Source organism: Myxocyprinus asiaticus, chromosome 45 (assembly GCF_019703515.2).
Source record: "Myxocyprinus asiaticus isolate MX2 ecotype Aquarium Trade chromosome 45, UBuf_Myxa_2, whole genome shotgun sequence".
Lineage (NCBI taxonomy): Eukaryota > Metazoa > Chordata > Actinopteri > Cypriniformes > Catostomidae > Myxocyprinus > Myxocyprinus asiaticus.
In genome coordinates this window covers 31,794,273-31,817,033 of record NC_059388.1, presented here as the reverse complement: position 1 = coordinate 31,817,033, position 22,761 = coordinate 31,794,273, and the positions used below count along the sequence as shown (strand labels likewise).

General features: G+C 38.5%; 1 protein-coding gene across 1 annotated transcript; it reads left to right on the top strand.

Moving 5' to 3' along the window:
- Positions 1-10: 10 nt before the first annotated feature.
- Positions 11-21,751, top strand: LOC127435175 (cytosolic carboxypeptidase-like protein 5). The gene is made up of 18 exons (XM_051688419.1): positions 11-82; positions 834-910; positions 3,197-3,482; positions 3,638-3,809; positions 4,034-4,203; positions 4,346-4,523; positions 5,465-5,643; positions 5,754-6,237; positions 6,475-6,644; positions 6,783-6,918; positions 8,115-8,308; positions 8,390-8,586; positions 11,207-11,374; positions 17,769-17,878; positions 17,971-18,020; positions 18,739-18,875; positions 20,981-21,095; positions 21,189-21,751. The coding sequence occupies exons 3-18, from the start codon at positions 3,280-3,282 to the stop codon at positions 21,202-21,204; spliced, it is 2,679 nt and encodes an 892-aa protein (XP_051544379.1). The 5' UTR covers positions 11-82; positions 834-910; positions 3,197-3,279; the 3' UTR covers positions 21,205-21,751.
- Positions 21,752-22,761: the final 1,010 nt, after the last annotated feature.

Genomic DNA, 22,761 nt, shown 5'->3' with positions numbered 1-22,761 from the left:
GAAGGTCTGGCAGCTGATGAGGGGGTTTGTTTGGGTTTAAAGAGTCGCCTAGTGATCGCTAAAGAAGAAGGAATAAATACAGGTAATTCATCAAAATGCATCGATGACAAATGCATTAATGCTTTTATTTGCGTTTAATATTCCATGCTGCATGCATCAGAAGTGTTTCATCTAGACATCTGTGCTCATTTGGTGTAATGATATATTAAATAGCTGTAATACAGCTAGAGAATGCTACCTTCACTAGCTGGTGGTCTCTGTTTGTTGTTGCAGTGATATTCAGTTATTGTAAATAAGTATGCTTTATCGAGAATTAAAGAATAATACAGGTTTGCGTTGCATCTCTGAAAACCAAAACTGCACCATGGTACAGTGGTGGTAATACTATGGTACATTGATACTGTTTAAATGCCATTTTCATGGCACTGGATGGTACTACAAAGAATACCATAGTATTACTGTCATGGTGGTGTCCAGAAAATATGGTAATATATTTTATGGCATGGTACTGAATGATTACCATATTCATATAACACATGGTATTTCCATCTTCTATAGAGTGTCTATAGAAACACAGTATTTTTGTGCATTTTTATATTAATACCTTTTGTAAGGGGTGTTTTGTATAGCAGATGTAGTTGTCTGGTAGGTGGCATTAATGTATAATATTTTTTTTAAGTGTAAAAACATTTATTAAATGTTGCAGTGTCATGCAATACAACATGTTGTGTGTTGGTGATCTGTAATGTTACATTGGTGGTGTTTTGTGATAAACTCAGTGTCACTGTGGAAACATTATCATGTGTAAATCCTGAAACTGCTTGTCTTTCCAGTTTAATCATTTCACGGATGCTGGAAACATCATTTGAGGGTTCCAGTTCTCTCCTGTGAAACAAGTATTATAAAACAGGTACAGCAGCGTTCTGATAAAATGCAGATTTCTGGGTTGCTCTAGCTTCTTTCGGTGGTTTACTTGAAGATCTGTGTATTTGTATGAAGCTGAGATAATAAAATATTGGCACTCTGTCCTTTTTAAAAAAAAACACTTACTTAGGTGGGGCCTGGGTAGCTCAGCAAGTATTGACTGTGACTATCACACCTGGAGTCACAAGTTTGAATCCAGGGTGTGCTGAGTGACTCCAGCCAGGTCTCCTAAGCAACCAAATTGGCCCGGTTGCTAGGGAGGGTAGAGTCACATGGGGTAACCTCCTCGTGGTCACTATAATGTGGTTCTCGCTCTCAATGGGGCGTGTGGTAATTTGTGCGTGGATGCCGCGGAGAATAGCGTGAAGCCTCCACACGCACTATGTCTCCGCGGTAACATGTTCAACAAGTCACGTGATAAGATGCGTGGATTGACAGTCTCAGACGTGGAGGCAACTGAGATTCATCCTCCGCCACCCGGATTGAGGCGAGTCACTACGCCACCACGAGGACTTAGAGCGCATTGGGAATTGGGCATTCCAAATTGGGAAGAAAAAGGGAGAAAATAATAAATAAATAAAAACACTTATTTATTTAAACATCAAGATTGTATTGATGTTTGTATTGTACCTTGATGGCACCTTGGACAAAGACGCTGTATGCAAAATTTCAAGTCAATTGGACCAACGGTTCCATAGTTAGAGCCGTTTTTACGTTTGTAATTGTTATAGCGCCACCAAGTGGCCGTGGTGCGCAATTTTTGTCATGTGTCCTCAGATTGACCTCCTACATAAGTGTCTCAAATTTTGTGAAAATATCTAATTCCTTTCAAGAGTTATAACCATTTATGTAAAAGTGGCCACGCCCACTTCGTAAGTTTTGGCGTACCGTTGCGACAATGAATTAAAAGCTCAAACTGTTTTTGATGAATATTGATTTTGGGACTCCAGAGAATCTTTTCACTTTGGTTTGGTTCCGATCGGGCAAATGGCTTAGGACTAATTCGAAAAAGAAGTTTTTTAAAATAATCTCTAGTATTTAGCCTACAATTTGATTGACACCAATGATTCTTGAGGCAAAGTTGTTCAGAATGAAGAGATCTATCATATGGTATGAATAACGTGTGTTTGTGTAAAAGACAGCAGTTTATACAGTAGCTGTCTAACAGTACAGTAGCGCCTCCCGATGGCCAATTTTTTTCAAATTTTACACAGACCTCTTCGGCCAAGACATAAATAGGCACACCACGTTTCGTTCTGATCATCCTTTTTTAACCCTGTCTAATAGCTGCTGAAATTTGATTGGTCCGTGGCAGGCATGTTTTTTAAAATATACGTGACTCTCCTCATAGACCTTGATGACACCTTGGACAAAGATGCTGCATGCAAAATTTCAACTCGCTGCGACCAACGGTTCCGTAGTTAGAGCCATTTTTACGTTTGTCATTGTTATAGCGCCACCAAGTGGCCGAGGTGCACAATTTTTTTCATGTGTCCTCAGATTGACCTGCTACATAAGTGTCTCAAATTTTGTGAAAATATCTAATTCCGTTCAAGAGTTATAACGGTTTATGTAAAAGTGGCCACGCCCACTTCGTAAGTTTTGGCGTACTGTTGCGACAGTGAACAGAAAGTTCCAACTTTTTTTTGATAATAATTGATATTGGGGCCTCTAGAGAATCTTTCTGCACTGGTTTGGTTCCGATTGCACAAACAGCCTTGGACTAGTTCGAAAAAGTGGGTTTTTTCATGCCGGAAAATTAATAATAGCCAATTTGTTCAGCTTGAGCCAACGATTCCACCTGAGTCTGCGTTATACGGTTCAGGAGTTATGGACCGACATGCGTTTGGCTTTATTATAGTGCCCCCCATAGGCCTATTATTATTATTATTATTATAATCCTAACAATTACAATCGTGTTTCAGCGCTTCGTTTTTTCACTTGTTATAGTCAAAACAAGTGAAAAAAATCTGCCAGTGCTTAAGAAGCAACCCAAAGTATTCAGATTACATTACTGGCCTTGAGTAATCTAACGGAATATGTTACAAATTACAGCATGTATTCTGTAATCTGTAGTGGAATACATTTTAATAGTAACTTTCCCAACCCTGTATATAAACTAGCCATTTTTCGCAATTTTAAGTAATACTGAGTTGAAAATATGTGTCAGAGTTGAGTGAAAGGTCAGAGGTCAGTGAGGGGTATTTGACGCCCTTCAGGTGTGTATCTCTCACCTGACCGGTTATCCTGTTGTGTGTTCATCTTTCCTCAGGTGTGCAGCGGCTGTGAAGTCGTGTGTGTGTTTGGTGAAGATGTATAGTGTTGAATAAACGCTCGTCTCAATCCCATTCGGTCATGGAGTTCCGCTTTGGGAACGTGGTCTTCAGCTCGCGCTTTGACTCGGGGAATCTGGCCCGTGTGGAAAGAGTTGAGCGACCAGATCCGGACGGTGACACCAGCAGATCAGCCAACGGTTCTGTGCACGCAACACCCGACTATGAGTTCAACGTGTGGACGAAACCCGACTGCGCCAGTACAGAGTTTGAAAATAGCAACCGGTATGAATTTCAGCAACATTGTATTACAGTATCTAATCTGCGTTAGAAGTTAATGTTCATCAGTATCCAAATAGCTATTGAATACTTTTCAAAAATACAGTGGGTTGTGAATGGTGTTTCATGTTGACTGTAAGAGTTTTTCTGTGTTTTTGCAGATCGTGGTTTTACTTTAGCGTGCAAGGGATGTTACCGGGAAAACTGCTGAAGATTAATGTGATGAATATGAATAAACAGAGTAAACTTTACTCTCAGGGCATGGCTCCATTCGTCCTCACACTCCCCGTTAAAACGCGCTGGGAGAGGGTTCGAGAGAGACCAACATTTGAGGTTTTACACACACCAAACTCCATCACAAAGCCTTTGAACAGGATATCTGTATTTCTATTTAAGTCTCTTTCCTGTCTCCTTCTGTTTGATCTGTAATTTTCCAAACTAGTTCTAAAATATCCTGTTACTTTTTATTCATGTCTTAAAATAACTTGCTACTTTTATCATGTCTGAACCAACTTTTATTTCCTACTGAGTAAATTTAGCCCTATGTTTGTTTGTAGATGTCCGACAGTCAGTTTGTCCTGTCGTTTGTTCATCCTCTGCTGGATGTTCGGGGGGTCACTACATACTTCTCCTTCTGTTATCCGTTCTCATACACCGAGTGTCAGGACATGATGCTGCAACTCGACCAGAAGTTCATTAGCAGCAAACACACACTGGGACCCTGCAGGTACCCACACAAACATGCATGTAAATAAGGACATATCATAGACTTCTGTTGTTTTACATAAATCTAATTATAATATTTAAACAATGTTACATTTTGTCAATCCACATAGAGCTTATGGTGAAGTATCTCTCTGTCTCTGTAGTCCTGTAGAGAGTATATACTATCACCGTGAGCTGTTGTGTTACTCTCTGGACGGACACAGAGTGGATCTTATCACGGTTTCGTCCTGTCACGGTCTGTTGGAGGAGCGAGAGCCGCGGTTAGACAGACTTTTCCCCGACCTCAGCACGCCACGGCCACACTGCTTCACTGGAAAACGGGTAAACGTGCTCTTCCCAAACAGTTCAACCTTAGTTTCATCAGTCCACAAAACATTTTCCCAGTAGCGTTGTGGAGTGTCAAGGTGGCCTTTGGCAAACTTCAGGCGTGCAGCAATGTTTTTGTTAGAAAGCAGCAGCTTCCTTCATGATGTCCTGCCATGAACACCATACCTGTTTAATGTTTTCAGTATAGTAGACTCATGAACAGAGATGTCAACCAGTATCAATGATTCCTTCAAGTCTTTATCTGTCACTCTAGGGCTCTTTTTGACCTCATTGTGCATTCTGCGGTGTGTCCTTTGAGTCATCTTGACTGGACGGCCACTTCTAGTGAGAGTACCTATAGTACTAAATCATCTCCATTTATAGACAGTTTGTCTAACTGTGGACAGATGAATATCTAAGCTTTGAGATCACTTTGCAACCCTTACAAGCAACAATTCTTGATCGAAGCTCTTCTGAGATCTCTTTTTTGCAAGTCATGGTCCACGTCAGCAGATACTTATTGTGAATAGCAAACTCACTGATTGAGTGCTTTTTATAAGTCAAAGTAGCTCTAACCCACACCTACAATCTCGCTTCATCAGTTGAATGCCGGGTTTGCCAACTCCTGACTCTAGTTAGCTTTTGTTGACATCATTAGCCTAGGGGTTCACATACTTTTTCCAGCCTACACTGTGACTGTTTGAATGATGTATTTAGTATGTACAAGAACAACACAATAATTTATGTGTTATTAGTTGAAACAGATTGTGTTTGTTCATTATTGTAACTTAGATGAAGATCAAACCAGATTTTAAGACAAATTTATACATAAATGCAGGTAATTCCAAAGGGTTCACATACTTTTTCTTGCCACTGTAGATAGATTGATTGTTGGACTGTGTATCTGTGTATTTGTTTGTTTGTGTATAATCTTGTACATTCTTGTGTGTGTGCAGGTGTTTTTTCTGAGCAGTAGAGTTCACCCTGGCGAGACGCCATCCAGCTTTGTTTTTAACGGTTTCCTGAACTTCATCTTGAGTCAGGATGACCCGCGCGCTCAGATGCTCCGCCGGCTGTTTGTTTTCAAACTCATTCCCATGCTCAATCCCGACGGGGTCGTCAGGGGTCACTACAGGTCACACAGGAGCATCTGTTTTTTTTTTTTTTCTATATTTTTACAACTTTATTACATCCCTCCTTCTTTATGACCTGCTCTTTAATTATTTATTTTCTTTGTGTTTACAGAACAGACTCGCGCGGTGTGAATCTTAACAGGCAGTATGTAAACCCCAGTCCAGATCTGCATCCCTCCATATACGGTGCCAAATCTCTTCTGCTCTACCACCACACACACAGTCACCTTGGCAACAGTGCTGCCTCCGCCCTTAAAACCTCCAACCAATCAAACACCACTCCTCCTCTGACCACGGCCACTGAGCTGGAGCGCTGTCTCAACCTGCGTAATGAGGCGGAGCAAGTGGAGGGGCCGACTCCAATGCAGCTGGAGGAGAGCTGGGAAAAGGGCGGAGTTGAGAGGGAGGTGGGGCCCTGTGATGAGAACGAATCAACGGCGAGCAGAGGGGAAGCGTCGCCCGTGTCAAACCCCGCCCTGACTGAGCAGATCCCGCCCCAGGAGAGCGGAGTGGCCTATTACATCGACCTGCATGGCCACGCCTCCAAAAGAGGATGCTTCATGTACGGCAACAACCTGACGGACGAGACCCAACAGGTGTGTTGGCATTGTGAACTGTCTTGTAATTTTACTATAATTCAGTGATTTCTAAATTACTGAGAGGACACTAGCTTTTTATTCCCAACCCTTTTGGGACACAGTATACATGATATCAGTATAAATCTGTCTAAACAAAGTACATCTAAAGTGATTCTGATCTGATTCTGTAATAACCGTAATAAACTGAAAGAAATGTGTTTACAATATAAGCTCTTATTTCCTTTGTCTTTTCAGGTGGAGAACATGTTGTACCCAAAGCTAATTTCACTAAACTCTGCTCACTTTGACTTTCTGGGCTGTAACTTCTCCGAGAAGAACATGTATGCTCGCGATAAACGTGACGGTCAGTCGAAAGAGGGCAGTGGACGTGTGGCCATTCACAAAACCATCGGCCTCGTACACAGGTACAGACCCGACACACTACAAACCTGGAGTACCCACGACAAATGACCAGTTAGACCAAAGAAGAACAAATCAATCAAATATTAAACCCATGTGATGTGTATTTGAATGTTTGTGTTTTGTTTTTTTGTTGCATTTAGTTACACACTGGAGTGCAATTATAATACAGGCCGCTCGGTTAACACCATTCCACCCGCCTGTCATGATAACGGGCGAGCCACACCCCCTCCATTGCCCACTTTCCCACCCAAATACACACCTGAGTTGTTTGAACAGGTACATTCACACACGTCTAAACATATGCCAGAAACACAGCTTATTTTGAAGGGATAGTTCACCAAAAAAATGTAAATTCAGTCATTGTTTACTCACCCCTGTGTTGTTATAACTCTATATGACTTTCTTTCTTTTTCTGAACACAAAGGGAGAAATTGTGAATAAATGTTGTGCTCAGTGATGTCATACAATGGCAGTTTATGGTGAACACCTCTTCAAGCTTCAAAAGAACACAAAAGTATAATTCAGAAGTCTAATAAATTATTCATGAGACTCATGATTGTTATGAAAGCATACGATAAGATTTGATGAGAAACAAACTGAAATCTAATGTATTATTTAGTGAAAATGTTCACTGACCGTTGATCTCCTGTGTGCGTTCATGATAGGACACGAAAGCAACAGTTCACGCAGCCTCGCGACGTTAGGGCGTTCAAGAGAAAACTCGTTTTGTTGATCTAAAAACAGGCCCTCCACAGCGATAGAGACAACAGAACACAACACAGCTGCACACAAAACAGAACTTTCTAAACATGTATGAAGAGTTTGTAGTCCAAGAATTGATGCATTTCTATGCCCAGCCTTATTTTTTTGAACGGAGTACTCTGAAATCAAACAGAAACATAGAAGAGGCTACAGGACGCCACAGTCACAGCGTGTCCTAATCTGATGGCAAACGACACGTGATAAAAGGTATATTTTCTATGTTATTCAGAGTTTTTGTCCTAACCAGCAGTGACGAGTGACGGTAAATTCTATCGATCGCTTGTTTTCGATTTTCGGCATCGCGCAGGTAACCACTTTGAACTGGCCAAAAACTCTCAAAAATATAAGGCTGGGCATAGAAATGCATCAATTCTTGGACTACAAACTCTTCATACATGTTTAGTAAGTTCTGTTCTCTGTTTTGTGTGCAGCTGTGTTGTGTTCTGTTGTCACTATCACTGTGGAGGACCTGTTTTTAGATAAACAAAACGAGTTTTCTCTTGAACGCCCCAATGTTGCGAGGCTGCGTGAACTGTTGCTCTCGTGCCCTGTCATGAACGCGCACAGGAGATCAACGATCAGTGAACATTTTCAATAAATAATACATTAGATGAGGGTGAGTAAACAATGACTGAATTTACATTTTTGGGTGAACTAATCCTTTAAACGACAGAGAGACCAACACTTCACATGATCGTTGTGTGTTTCAGGTGGGGCGTGCTGTTGCTGTAGCAGCGCTGGATATGGCGCAGTGTAACCCGTGGCCGCGGTTGGTTTTGTCTGAACACAGCAGTCTGGTGAATCTACGCGCGTCCATCCTCAGACAAGTGCGCAACAGCAAGAGCTTGATGTCCAACAACCGGCGAAACGCCAACACAAAGTCCAGCAGCCCACCCAAACCTGCGTAAGACCACACATTCAACAAGTTTGTTTCCAGAGTTTAATTAGTTCATTATAAACATATGCTTTTTTGTGTTTGTGTCAGTAGTTTGAGCAGTTCGGCCTCAGAGAACTCACTCAGCCGTGAGCGGATTAATGCTAACGTTAATGGAAGCCGCCAGACATCTCCTCAGCTCAAGAACTCACCGAGCTTCACCTTCGGCAGTAGCGCATCCAGCCCCGCCAACGCTCACGGCACCAGCACACACAGGCTCTCCAACAGGACCCCGGGGCCCGTCAGAGGTGAGATCACACTTTAAAAACACTGATTAACATGAATCAATTAATGAGGTGCTCTGTAAAATGTCTCTATTATAGGGGATTGACTTGTGAGTCTTTGCGAAATGTCAGTAAGGGCTGAACGATTAATCGGAAAGAATGGAAATCGCAGCTTATCAAAGGGCTGCAAGGGCTGCGATTTAATTAAATAAATAAATAGTCTGCACACGTTGCTTGCTGCAGTTACTGTATGTGCGCAGCTCTGTTCTCTGTAGTGTATTACACATACTCAAAGCACGCATGAGGCTAATGAGCTTTGCACATTATATTTACAGTGCTCTAGATTACCTAACTGCACCTTTACGTAATTCCAAATGTGCTTTGCCGTTAAAAGTTACTATCCATATGCAAAGTAACTATTGGGTCGAATCGGGTCCGATACTGCACTCGTGTACTTGTACTCGTGTTTGTAAAAATGCTCCGATACCATCTGACATATGAATGTCATGATGTAAACATTCAGCGCACAAATAAAAATCACATCATGTCTTCGTGAGATTATTTAGCTGCAAAAGCTGCGATTTAATGAGATAAATATATAGTTTGCATGTGCTGCGCACTTCAAAGTGAATGTGTGGAGACAGTGTTGCGTTGACAGAAAGACACAAAGTGCTCACACCTTTTAGAGATCCTTGTCTCATACACGGAAAACACCATCATGAGAATCACATGCTCTCTTTGTAGCAGATGACAGCGAGCAGAGCGCTTATTCACTTTGTAGCACGAGGCACATACAGACTACATATTTATTTAATTAAATAGCAGCCGTTTGCGGTTTAATAATCACTTTGAATCATGTAGCGAACAGCTTTTCCAGATTGGGAAGCTGCCGTCATAACGTCAGAGCTCCTTGATCATAACAACACAGAAACATTTCAAAATAAAAGCGCAGATAAAATAAAAGCTCCATTTAATTAAGGGAAAAAAGTACGACAGAAATAAATCACTACTGTATAGTTATATAATATTCACTCTAATACTACTAATAAAAATTATAATAATAAATCAATAGTAATTTTATTATATTTAAGCAATATCTCACCCATATGAAGCTCTTTTATGCAGCACTTTATTTGACAGAATAACTCCAATGATGTATTGGATTGTGCTGTGAGTGAGGTTCTGTATAAAAGCACTTCGTTTGATAAAAAATAATACAATATGGTTATATTTTCATTTGATTAAAGTTTTAATTAATTCATTTATTTAAGCACCACATTGATGATAAAATTGAAATAAATTGATTGTATGGAATTCAGAAAAAATCAGGTATCGGACTCTGTATCGGTATCGGTGATTACCAAAAAGAAGTAATGGTACTCGTACTCTTTCTCAAAAAAATGGTATCGGGACTTCCCTAAAAGTAACCTCATAACACAGAGTTTTTGTGGAGAGAAGGGTGGATGAGAGCATTTCTCTGCATATTGTTTTTGGGAGTAGCATACACCCTCCTAAAGCGGCAGACACTCTGGGAGGGGTGATTACTGCTTTTGGAAAAGGTCATGAGGCATCAGTGTATTACTCCCTGCTAATTCAGAGTCTGGGGGACGGAGTTTTAACTTCTCTCAAGAGATTATTTCGGAGAAAGATTTAAACTTGGTATTGGAGGAGGGGGTGTGGGCTAGGATTCTAAAAAACATCAAGTCTGCATCTAGAGATGCAAGGGTGTGTCTGATGCCATTTAAGATTTTACATCGATTCTATTGGACCTCTTCTAGACTGTATAGGCGTGGTCTAAAAGACACACCCACCTGCTGGAGATGCCAATCAGAAGATGGAGACACAACCCATGTTTTTTAGGGGTGTGTTAAGATCCAGGGGCGTTGGTTGAGGGTTCAGAGTTTTGTGTGTGACGTGTTGGGGACTCGGGTTTCGTTTTGCCCCAGACTCTGTATTTTAGGCGATGGGGCGGTCATCAGTATCGGGAATAAACACATAAAAAATTGGGTTCTGACCAGTGTGATGACAGGCAGACAGATTGTTTTAAGGGGATGGAAGTCGGCTGGAGCGCCCTCATTTCGGGAGTGGTGAGGGTGGGGGAGATGGGGAGTGTGGCTGCTTTCGAGGAGGTGTCATATAGAAGGCTGGGGATCTGGGAGTCATTTGATGGGAAATGGGGCTGTTATTTGGAATTTTTGGGGGACTCTCGGGGAGGGGCTGTGGAGAGAGAGGCGTAGTTTTATATGTGTATGATTATTCTATTCTTGTGTGTGTGTGTGTGTGTGTGTGTGTGTGTGTGTCTGTGTGTACTTAAGTGTGACCACAGGGATGTTCGTTGGGGGTCGGGGTGGGGTTGTTGATTGGGGAGGGGGAGGGGTAATAGAGGGAGTTAAATGTTGATTCAATGTATATTTGTTTTGTTTTTCTTTGTCAGCTGTTTGAATCAATAATAAATAGATAAATAAATATTAGTATTAGGGTGCTGGGTAGCTCAGCATAGTTGGCATCTTTGCTGGTCACTTTTTTAAATAGTTTGAAAGCAAATGAAACAAAAGTTAAACAGCAGCTCAGAATGATCAGACATGATTTAAATACCCAAATGTAATGTTTAGTGTGTTTAAGTGTGTTTTGTTTCCTGCTGTAGACTGTAAAGCTCAGGAGAAAAGACGACCGCATCACCAGCATCAGCGGCTCACCCTTCGCCAGCAGGCCTCCGCACACCCCCCTCTCTCGCCCTCTTCCTCCTCCTCATCCTCCCCGTCCTCCTCATCCTCAGGAGGGGCCCCGGGCCCCTGCTCCATCAGTATGGCAGGTCTGTACACCCTCCAGCCGCCCAGTCTGGCTCAGATCCTGCCCTCTCTGCAGGTCATGCCCTGTCCCAGCCTGCTCTCCAAACTGCCCCCCCTGCAGGCCTTCCTCAGCGACAGCAGGGCAACCCCGACTCCCGCGCCAGAGTAACCGGCCCATCACTGTTTCTGGTTGTGTTTGAGTGTGTTTGTGGTACTTTAAATAAGTTTAATTTTATTTATATTTATTGTGTTGGAGTTTTCTCTCTCCATGTAGCGCCTAAAAAGACTATTTAAAGGATTATTTGGCACATTCATTAAGAAATAAGAGATTTTATTTATTATGACTAAATCTAGTGATCTTTATTGTTGAGGCCTTACATTTTACATTCATGATTGAGTGGAAGTAGAAAATGCACGATTATGGGGTGACACTCACAATAACATGTCCAGCTCATATTTAACCTCAGAATATAAAGAAAAAAAAAAAAAAGCATATTTTTCAGAAAATGAAGCCTATTTTTAGGAACGATAAGATTGTTTGCATTGTGACATTATTTTCATGACAATAAAGAACAGACATTTTACTTTTGAGTTTGTACCGCTATGATTTATAAACACTAAAAACACTTGACAATTTAAATAATATATTATTTATTTATTTTTAAATTAGAAAATAGAATTGTATTCCAATTAAATTCAAATTTGGGATGAAAATATTTTTTTAATTGTTATAAAATTAATGCCACAAATAATAAATCTCAGAAATAAGCTTAAAAACATTATACTTTTTTTTTTTTTTTAGTATTCTCTTTTGATATTTTAGTTTTTTCTTTTAATTTCTTATTTCTCTCATTACTGTAATACATCCAGACATTTTACTTTTGAGTTTGTACCGCTATGATTTATAAACACTATAAACACTTTACAATTTAATAATTTATCATTTTTTTTTATTTTTTATTTTTTTTATTAGAATTATATTCAAATTAAATTCAAATTTGGGGTGAAAATATATTTTTTAATTGTTATAAAATTAATGCCACAAATAAAAAAATCTCAGAAATAAGCTTAAAAAATATAATATTTTTTTTATTATTCTTTTTTAATTTTGTATTTCTTTCTTTTGATATTTGGGGTAAAATATGACCCGGATATGTTGATTTGTTTTGTGAGATTCACTCTATATGAAAGTTAAAAATCTGAGACACTAAAAACACGTCTGAGAACTCTTACGATGTGACTTCACTGTTTGGGTCGCTCCGATTCCATAAAGTCATTTAAAGACAAATTAAAGATTTTGTTTTTATCACAATGCACTTTTATTGTTTATCAAGCTGAAAGTGAATATATTCTCAGAATGCGTCATTGAATGTATGGGGTAGTCATGGTGACACAGACCGGCCTGTAGCAGCGGTGCGATTGTGTTCAAATGCTGTTTTCTACTCTTACACACGTTTTGTTTGCAATAATCCTGTTCGCCTTTATTCTTCATTCTGGCGACTTTTTCCACTATGCAGCCTTTACCTGTATGTGTATCATACTCCGGTGACTCTCACATGTGTAGCTCCTACAGTATTTCACCCCAAACTCAAAAGAAAGAAAAAAGAAATCATAATTTGTCAGTTTTAGGACCATTAAAGGATTAGTTCACCCAAAAATGTCAATTCAGTCATTGTTTACTCACCCCTGTGTTGTTATAACCCTATATGACTTTCTTTCTTTTTCTGAACACAAAGGGAGAAATTGTGAATAAATGTTGTGCTCAGTGATGTCATACAATGGCAGTTTATGGTGAACACCTCTTCAAGCTTCAAAAGAACACAAAAGTATAATTCAGAAGTCTAATAAATTATTCATGAGACTCATGATTGTTATGAAAGCATACGATAAGATTTGATGAGAAACAAACTGAAATCTAATGTATTATTTAGTGAAAATGTTCACTGACCGTTGATCTTCTGTGTGTGTTCATGATAGGACACGAGAGCAACAGTTCACACAGCCCCCTCGCGACATTGGGGCGTTCAAGTGAAAACTCGTTTTGTTTATCTAAAAACAGGCCCTCCACAGCGATAGTGACAACAGAACACAACACAGCTGCACACAAAACAGAGAACAGAACTTACTAAACATGTATGAAGAGTTTGTAGTCCAAGAATTGATGCATTTCTATGCCCAGCCTTATTTTTTTAAGTTTTTGGATCATTCACAGTGGACGGAGTTACCTGCATGATGTCGAAAATAAAAAACAAGTGATCGATAGAACGTACCGTCACTCGTCACTGCTGGTTAGGACAAAAACTCTGATTACCATAGAAAATATACCTTTTATCTCATATAGTTTGCCTTCAGGTTAGGACACGGTGTGACTGTGGCGTCCTGTAGCCTCTTCTATGTTTCTGTTTGATTTCAGAATACAAATAAGGCTGGGCATAGAAATGCATCAATTCATCAACTACAAACTCTTCATACATGTTTAGTAAGTTCTGTTCTCTGTTTTGTGCAGTTGTGTTGTGTTCTGTTTTCACTATCGCTGTTTTTAGATAAACAAAATGAGTTTTCGCTTGAACGCCCCAAAGTCACGAGGGGGCTGCGTGAAATGTTGCTCTCGTGTCCTATCATGAACGCACACAGGAGATCAACGGTCAGTGAACATTTTCACTAAATAATACATTAGATTTCAGTTTGTTTCTCATCAAATCTTATCGTATGCTTTCATAACAATCATGAGTCTCATGAATAATTTATTAGACTTCTGAATTATACTTTTGTGTTCTTTTGAAGCTTGAAGAGGTGGTCACCATAAACTGCCATTGTATGACATCACTGAGCGCAACATTTATTCACAATTTCTCCCTTTGTGTTCAGAAAAAGAAAGAAAGTCATATAGTGTTATAACAACACAGGGGTGAGTAAACAATGACTGAATTTACATTTCTGGGTGAACTATCCCTTTAAGGGTTTTGCAGTGTGATCATTTTCATTTATATCATAATTAAGCATATTTCGGCACAAATTCTCATTACTGTATTGCAAAAAAATACAGTACTTGCTTTTGATTTAGGGGTGAAATATGACCTGGACGTGAGATTCACCTGTTTGCAATGCATGTGTTTGTGTGTGAGAGAGAGTGTGTGTTATTGCCAGTGTTGTGTGAAGTTGTGTCTGTGTTGTTAATGTATAACGGTAATAATTATACAGAAGCAGCCGTTTTATGCACATAGAGCTGCTTGAAATCCCAAATTATTTTCAGCACACTTTGGGAACTACAGTAAAGCACATGCCCAACAGATTCCCACTGATACAACTAGTTAGCCTGTAAACACTCGTTAACAAATATAATGTGTAGTTAAAATGTGTACATGTGATATACAGTGAAAGTCGCTCTAGTGTTTGGCTGAGATTTGATGGTCAGTATCGTGTGTTCGTGTCATCTGTGCTCATGTCTCATCTCTAATGTGATTTCACTACAACTCTAAAGTATAAATGAGTTACTTCCTCACCTCTGTTCTCTTGGTTACCTAATTCTGTTTTTCATATATGGGTGAACTGTTTTCATGAGATTCACACATATTTCTCTTCAAACTGTAATATCATTATGGATTTATATCTAAAGTCTGTTTCTAATATTTCAGACTGTAACAGCGGCTCGTCACAATACAACCAGAAACACGCGTCTCTTCTGTGCAATGCAATAACATGTACGTCATATAATCATAATGTATGGAATTATTCAAGTGGTCCAGTTATCTCACCTGTTGATCTTTCCTCTAATAAACATTCTTCTGTTGGAACGCAAACTGCCTCTGTGACCTTTGACCTTTCTTTACAGTTTCACTCTTGACCTTGACTCTCGGGGTGGCCAACTTCTGTGATGTCACTTCCTGTTAGTCTTTGTGGTTCTCTCTGTGTTTATATCTAAACATCCTTAAAAAAAGATTATTATTATTATTATGGAAGCCCAGAACCGCAAGGTAAAAAAAAAATCAGTAGGTGAAATTTTTTTTTTAGGTGCCTTGGAGCGGATGTCCTACAAAAAAACAACTTCTCTGCATTTTTTTATTTTTTTTTATTTTTTTATTTTTTTTTTTGTATATATTTTTTTTTCTTGATTAGGATTTATAAACACTAAAAACACTTGACAATTTAAATAATATATTATTTATTTATTTTTAAATTAGAAAATAGAATTGTATTCCAATTAAATTCAAATTTGGGATGAAAATATTTTTTTAATTGTTATAAAATTAATGCCACAAATAATAAATCTCAGAAATAAGCTTAAAAATATAATATTTTTTTTTTTTTTAGTATTCTCTTTTGATATTTTAGTTTTTTCTTTTAATTTCTTATTTCTCTCATTACTGTAATACATCCAGACATTTTACTTTTGAGTTTGTACCGCTATGATTTATAAACACTATAAACACTTTACAATTTAATAATATATCTTTTTTTTAAATTTTTTTTTTTATTAGAATTATATTCAAATTAAATTCAAATTTGGGGTGAAAATATATTTTTTAATTATTATAAAAGTAATGCCACAAATAAAAAAATCTCAGAAATAAGCTTAAAAAATATAAAAAATTTTTTTTATTATTATTCTCTTTTAATTTTGTATTTCTTTTTTTGATTTTTGGGGTAAAATGTGACCCAGATATATATATATATATATATATATATATATATATATATATATATATATATATATATATATATTTTAGGTGTCTTAGAGAGGATGTCCTACAAAAAAACAACTTCTCTGCATTTTTAATATTTTGTTTTCTTGATTAGGATTTGAAAAACATTCTTGTTATTGTATTATACTATCATTATAAATGTATAAATCAACAGATAAAGGACCACAGACATTCTGTCACCTTGTCAGCATAGGATTTCATGCCGAGTTTTTTTTTAATTGTTAGCTAGCAAAAAATAAATACATTAATAATAATTAGTTAATAGAGGATTTTTTTTTCTTAGAAAAAATAATTTCAAAGAAAAAAACAGATTTTTTTTTTCAGAGAAATAAAAATATTTTCAGAATAAAAATTGACAATTTTTTTGTTGCAGGTGATTTTAAAAAAAAAATCTTATAGATGTTTAAGGGGCCGTTTACACGACAACATTTTCAACTAAAAACAGAAAACGTTTTATACGTTTTGGCTGTTCATTTACACGACAACGCCGTTTTGGGGCCTGAAAACGCAAACTTTTGAAAACGGGTTTCAAAGTGCACGTTTTTGAAAACGATGCCGTTATCGTCTCCGTGTAAACATACAAAAATGCGAATTTGTGAAAACGATGACGTCATGCGCACGCGTATTACGTGTTCAGTCTATAGGCATGCGCGCGAGTACTTCAAAACAACAATGCCGGACTACAGGACTGTGTTTGTCCAGACAAAATTGCTCGATGCTTTCGCCATCTTCATTGTTTGTATTCACCGCTCTGTGGAAGAATGCTTATGTGCGCAGGCGCCTAGTGTTTCTTTACAAAGTGACAGCGCCAACTACTGGCCTGGCATGCATAATACAGCGCTTTTAGTCGTTTTGGCGGATCCGTGTGAATGGGGATCGTTTTGACAAAGTTGTCGTCTGTACGTGAAACTTTTCAAAAATGCAAAGGAACACTTTTCTGTTTTTAGTACATCGTTGTCGTGTAAACGGCCCTTTAGAGTGGATGTCCTAAAAAAAAAAAAGTTACATTCTCTGAATTTTTTTCTTTGAAATTTTTTGACTTTTTAATGTTACATGTTTTTTTTTTCTTAATTAAGATTTGCAAAACATTCTTGTTATTGTATTGTACAATAATTATAAATGCATAAATCAACAGATAAAGGACCACAGACATTCTGTCACCTTGTCAGCGTAGGATTTCATGCTGAGGTTGGTACCATATGCTAACTGTTAGCTAGCAATAAATAAATAAATTCTCATATGTTGCCTTTTGAGGAGAAAAAATGTATTTGCAGAGACTGTTGTTGTTGTTATAGAACATCTTAGAAAGGCACTAAAAAAATAAAATTCAGTGATTTTTTTTTCACCTTGTGGTTCAGGGCTTCTGTAATAGACACTTAAGAAACAGTAAAGATTACAGGAAGCATCATTAACACACACACACACACACACACACACACACACGTGCAACTGTAAAATCATCAAAGATATGTTGTACAGTCTGTCTTGAATTGCATTTTTAATATTATATGACATACTATCCTGCCCTAAGTCAGCATGAACTTCATCATGAGCACACCCTGTTGCTATACCAGCTCTTTTTTGCCGTTACCATGGTTACCAAAGCATTTCAGTTACTGTAGAAAGTTGCAATATTACAATCATATGGTTACAAGAGCTGCTCTTCAACTGAGACATCAGATTTGATAACGCCCTCTGTTTCTGTTCTGTCCAGTGTGCCTCAGAAAAGACGTCCCTGAGTGTGGTGGGCGGGGCATCAAGACTGGTAGATCAGGGCCCGCCCACTCTCATACATCACAGCAGAGGAAGGCATTCCCTATACAGGTAGAGCTTGAGTGCAAATAACACATGTGCCAGAAGTGTTTATAAACAGGGAGATGGTTTGATGCATTTTAAGATTGTTTGTACTTTTACAGGAACCTCAGCAGGAGTCTATGGATTTCTTGACATTTATAGAACACAGCAGGTACAATTATTCAGACATCTGAATTTGTGTGTTTTCAGTACAGATGATATTTCACGATAATTGATGATTTTTTTTATAAGACTTATGGTATATACAATGGCCCCAAAGAATATTTGGACACTTAAGTGACCCTTTAAAATGTTCTGAATGTCATTGCATTAGATTATAAGATGTCTAAGCAAGTGTCAGTTATTTAAAAGATAGCACAAGCACACTTTTCAAGCAAAACATCTGACAAAGTACATTTGTTAGGTTTGAATTGATGAAACAATAACAAAAACTCAGTTTGTTTTTCTTGAAAAGGAATAGTCAACACGAAAATGATAATTCTGTCATGATTTACTCACCCTCGTGTTGTTCCAAAACCGTATGTCTTTCTAAAGCAGAGCACAAAAGATGATGATGAATATTGAAGTCTTTCTTTTTAATATAATGGCAGTGGACAGTACTTCACTTTAAGGCTTAAAAGCACCTAAAAGTGTTGCATGGACTACTTTTAGGATGTTTTGTGTGCTTTTTATGCTTTAAAGCAAGTCACTATTGTATTGAGACGAGGGACCGGGATATTCATAGTTTTGTTACATATAAAAAAGTAAGTCATATGGGTTTGGAACGACATGAAAATTATTACATTATTTAATTTTTAGAATTAATGTTTTGGGGTGATCTATCCCTTTAAGTATCCAAATTGTTTGTGGTCATCTCTCTCTGGTATCAGGTTGGAGCTGCAGCCGCAGCCCAGTCGTATCCCGGTGCGGAAGGACAATCAGTCAGCTGTACCCCCTCTCTCGGGCGTCTCCCAGACCCTGAAAGTGTGGAAACTAATCAAACCGGGCATCAAAAAACACCTGGCAGGTCAGACAAGATTACGTTTACACGGATGCACTTACTGTGTAATGAAAGACTATGTGGCAAGACACTGCACCGGAATAAACATTAAAATACAGACTTAAATGTTATATGTTCGTTTACATGTGACTAGTGTGATTAAATGCTTATTGACCTTGTCTGGGCTAAGTTACGGCTAATAACTTCTGTGATGACCCATGTAAAGCCGGGAGAGTTGCAGTAAACCCGGAACTTTAACTGATGATTTTTAATATTTAAAGGGGTCATGAAATGCATTTTTTATTATTTTAATGTTCCTTGAGGTTCACTTATGTTATTAGTAGTGCTGTTAGACGGTTAACAATTTTAATCGCGATTAATCGCTTTTCGTAGTTAATTGCGATTAATCGCAGATTTTTAAAGTGCTGAAATTTGACTGTAAATATTCTTCCTTTCCTGTGAAAATACATTTATTTCCTTCTTAGGAAAGAAAGCAAAACAATATGTAACAATATAATGCTTTATTAGTATTTTCCAAACAAAGCCTTCCACAGTATAAAGATAGAAATGCCCTAAAATAGCACCAATTGAAGTAACATTAAACGTTTCCCGAAGTCTAAGTGGGAGTTTGTTTAATTGAAGGAACTAGTCCCCACATAGGTTATGTTCCACTTTGTTACAGGAGTCGTGAAGTTGCGTTCATGATTCGCATCAGGGCGTCAGCGCCGCTTTGAACTCCGCATGAAAAGCGCTTGCAGACAAAAACGTCTCATTCAGCGTTTTGCCCCTTACTTACATATGTGTGTGTTTGTGGTGTGTGCGTCAGTGTAATGGCTCCGGGTGGACACATCGCAAAGGTTCTGCCCTTCCAACCAGTGTTTATGCTGGTTTATGCTGTATTAATTGTAAATGCATTAGTCGCGAATGTGAAAAATTAATGTGTTAGACTTTTTTAATTAATTGCATGCGTTAACGCGTTAATTTTGACAGCTCTAGATGTAAGTAAAGTTTTTTTGCACTAAAAATATTATATTTTTAAAACATGATCATTTTCCACCCTCATTCTGACCCTCTGTCTGAAACGCCCGGTTTTGGTGCTGCTTCTCCTTTAAGACTTGACAGTACACGCCCACTGTTCTGATTGGCTCTTTGCTCTTGATTGACATGCTTTCGCTACTTGCCATATCACTGCTCACCACAGCTGGGCGGAGCTACGGAAGTGATTAAAGGGCGGGGCTACGGAAGTGATTAAAGGGCGGGGCTATGGAAGTGATTAAAGGGCGGGGCTACGGAAGTGATTAAAGGGTGGGGCTACGGAAGTGATTAAAGGTAAAGTAGGTGCTGATGTGTTGTTGTGGAGGTCAGATGCAAATGTCTACCACAGTGTGACATCACAATGTGGAGGATTTACAGAATGAGTCGTTTTTGCAGCTTGGATTCAACAAATGCTCTTTTGCAGTGAAGAGGAAGTTTTGAGTTCTGAAACTTACAGTATGTTTGAATAGCACAATAACCTCTTATATGTCAAAATATCAAGGAAAATTTGATTCCTCATGACCCCTTTAAGGGACACCGTAAACTGTTTATTCCAGAAGTGTTGAACTACACTGGAATAATTTTATTTATTTATTTATTTATTTTCTCCCCAATTTGGAATGCCCAGTTCCCAATGCGCTCTAAGTCCTCATGGTGGCGTAGTGACTCGCCTCAATTGGGGTGACGGAGGATGAATCTCAGTTGCCTCCACGTCTGAGACTGTCAATCCACGCATTTTATCAAGTGGCTTGTTGAACGCGTTACCGTGGAGACGTAGCGCGTGTGGAGGCTTCAACGCTATTCTCCGCTGCATCCACACACAACTCACCACACGCGCCACTGAGAGCGAGAACCACATTATAGCGACCACGAGGTGGTTACCCCATGTGACTCTACCCTCCCTAGCAACCGGGCCAATTTGGTTGCTTAGGAGACCTGGCTGGAGTCACTCAGCACGCCCTGGATTCAAACTTGTGACTCCTGGGGTGATAGTCAGCGTCAATACTCTCTGAGATACCCAGGCCCGCAATAATATTGTAATATTATTGCTGTAGCTGCATGTTTTGGTGTTAATCAGAGATGTTGATGTGTGTTAGGTGTGTCTGGGAAAGGCGGTCCTTCTCTGCGTCTGGCCACGAAGGTCCTTCTGAGGAACCAGAGTTCAGGAAGCACCACCAATAAAACACCTGCCACAGATACACACGAAAACAGGTACCACACAAGCGGACATCAAGAGCTCTCCTCTAAATGAAACCTACCAGATTATTTTGACTTGTAAAACACCAAACCCTTGTGTCTCAACAGATCACTGCAGACGTGAATCTCCTCACACACCGGAAAAAGGCCTTCATGTTGAACTGTATTTGAAGAGTCTTCACATTAGAGCTGCTGAGACAGTTTTAAATGCTTATAAGCACAAGAGTGGGAGCAGTTTGAAGAGTTTTGTATCTGTAGACTTTCACAGATATCATATAACCAGTAAATGAATCGTTAAACCCACAGGTGCCCACACTGGCACAATTACACTAAAGTCACCCCATAAAGGAATATTCCAGGTTCGATACAAGTTGACAGCATTCATTTTGATTCGTCCCTCCTTTTCTTTAAACAAATACATTAAATTAACAGATGAGATTGTGAGTTTACCCTCACAAAAAGAACAGAAGTGATGGTATCTGATGGTAATAACATGCTACTTTAGTACATATCATAGTGTTGATGGATTAATATATTCATATATTATGGTATTTAAACAGCACTGCAGGTATTACCATCTTGTTAGTGTACAAAAAGCATCTTTACAGTAATACTGTGGTACTGTGGTACTGAAGTTCTTTGCCATCAGTAAACACTTTAATTACATTAAATTGATCATAATGACCAGAATGTTCATTCAGAGTATTGATTATTTTGATTAGATGTGATAAAAGGCATGGTTATCTAATCCTGGACACGTTAAAGCTTATAATCAACTGTGTATATCATAGTTAATCTTATAGTTGAATCAGAATTACTGACATTGATATGTTTATGATGTTTGTGATGAAACTGTCCGCAGCTCGAGCAATCAGAGAGAGAGAGAGAGAGAGAGAGAGAGACATGTCACAACCTGAATAATTAACTAATATTGTGATTTTTCCAATTATTAATGTGGTATAAAAAAAAGTTACTCAGAGGTCCTTAGAGGACAAAAAATGTCAGTGTCAAAAAACTGCCATAAATATAGTATATATTAATATTATTTTCCACTTTCACTTTCATTTTTAAACCAACATCAGTCCTGATCATGACTTCCAAATATTCATTCATTTTCAGGATTTTAACCCTTTAAATGCCAGTTTGTTTATATAATGCCACTGTTGTTTACACACACACACACACACACACACACACACACACACACACACACACACACACACATTTCTCAATGCACACATACAAAACACACTCTGACATCCATACCAACACAACCACACAATTTTAACTGCATCATTTATTCAATTGGCCTGCAGTGCTCTATAATACAGCAAACAGAAAATAGGGGAAAAGCTTGTATTTGCTCCATAGGCCAAACATGAGAAAAATGGCGCCATCTGGTGGAAAATATTAAAAATGTACATTTTGAAGCCAGGGCTCCGGAATGAAAGCATAATATCATAGAATTCATGATTTTATGCTTTAATGGCACTGGGATCAAATATTGCAGTTTTAATGGGTTTCAATGGGGACATTTTTGTCCTGAAGGTCCTGAGTGTAACTATTTTGTGTACAGAGTGTATTATAGATGTATTATAGGAACTGAGGTTGAACTATCAAAATTCCCCCCAAAATACACACCTTTGGCAAAATGTATGCTGTTGGCATTAACACAGCCAAA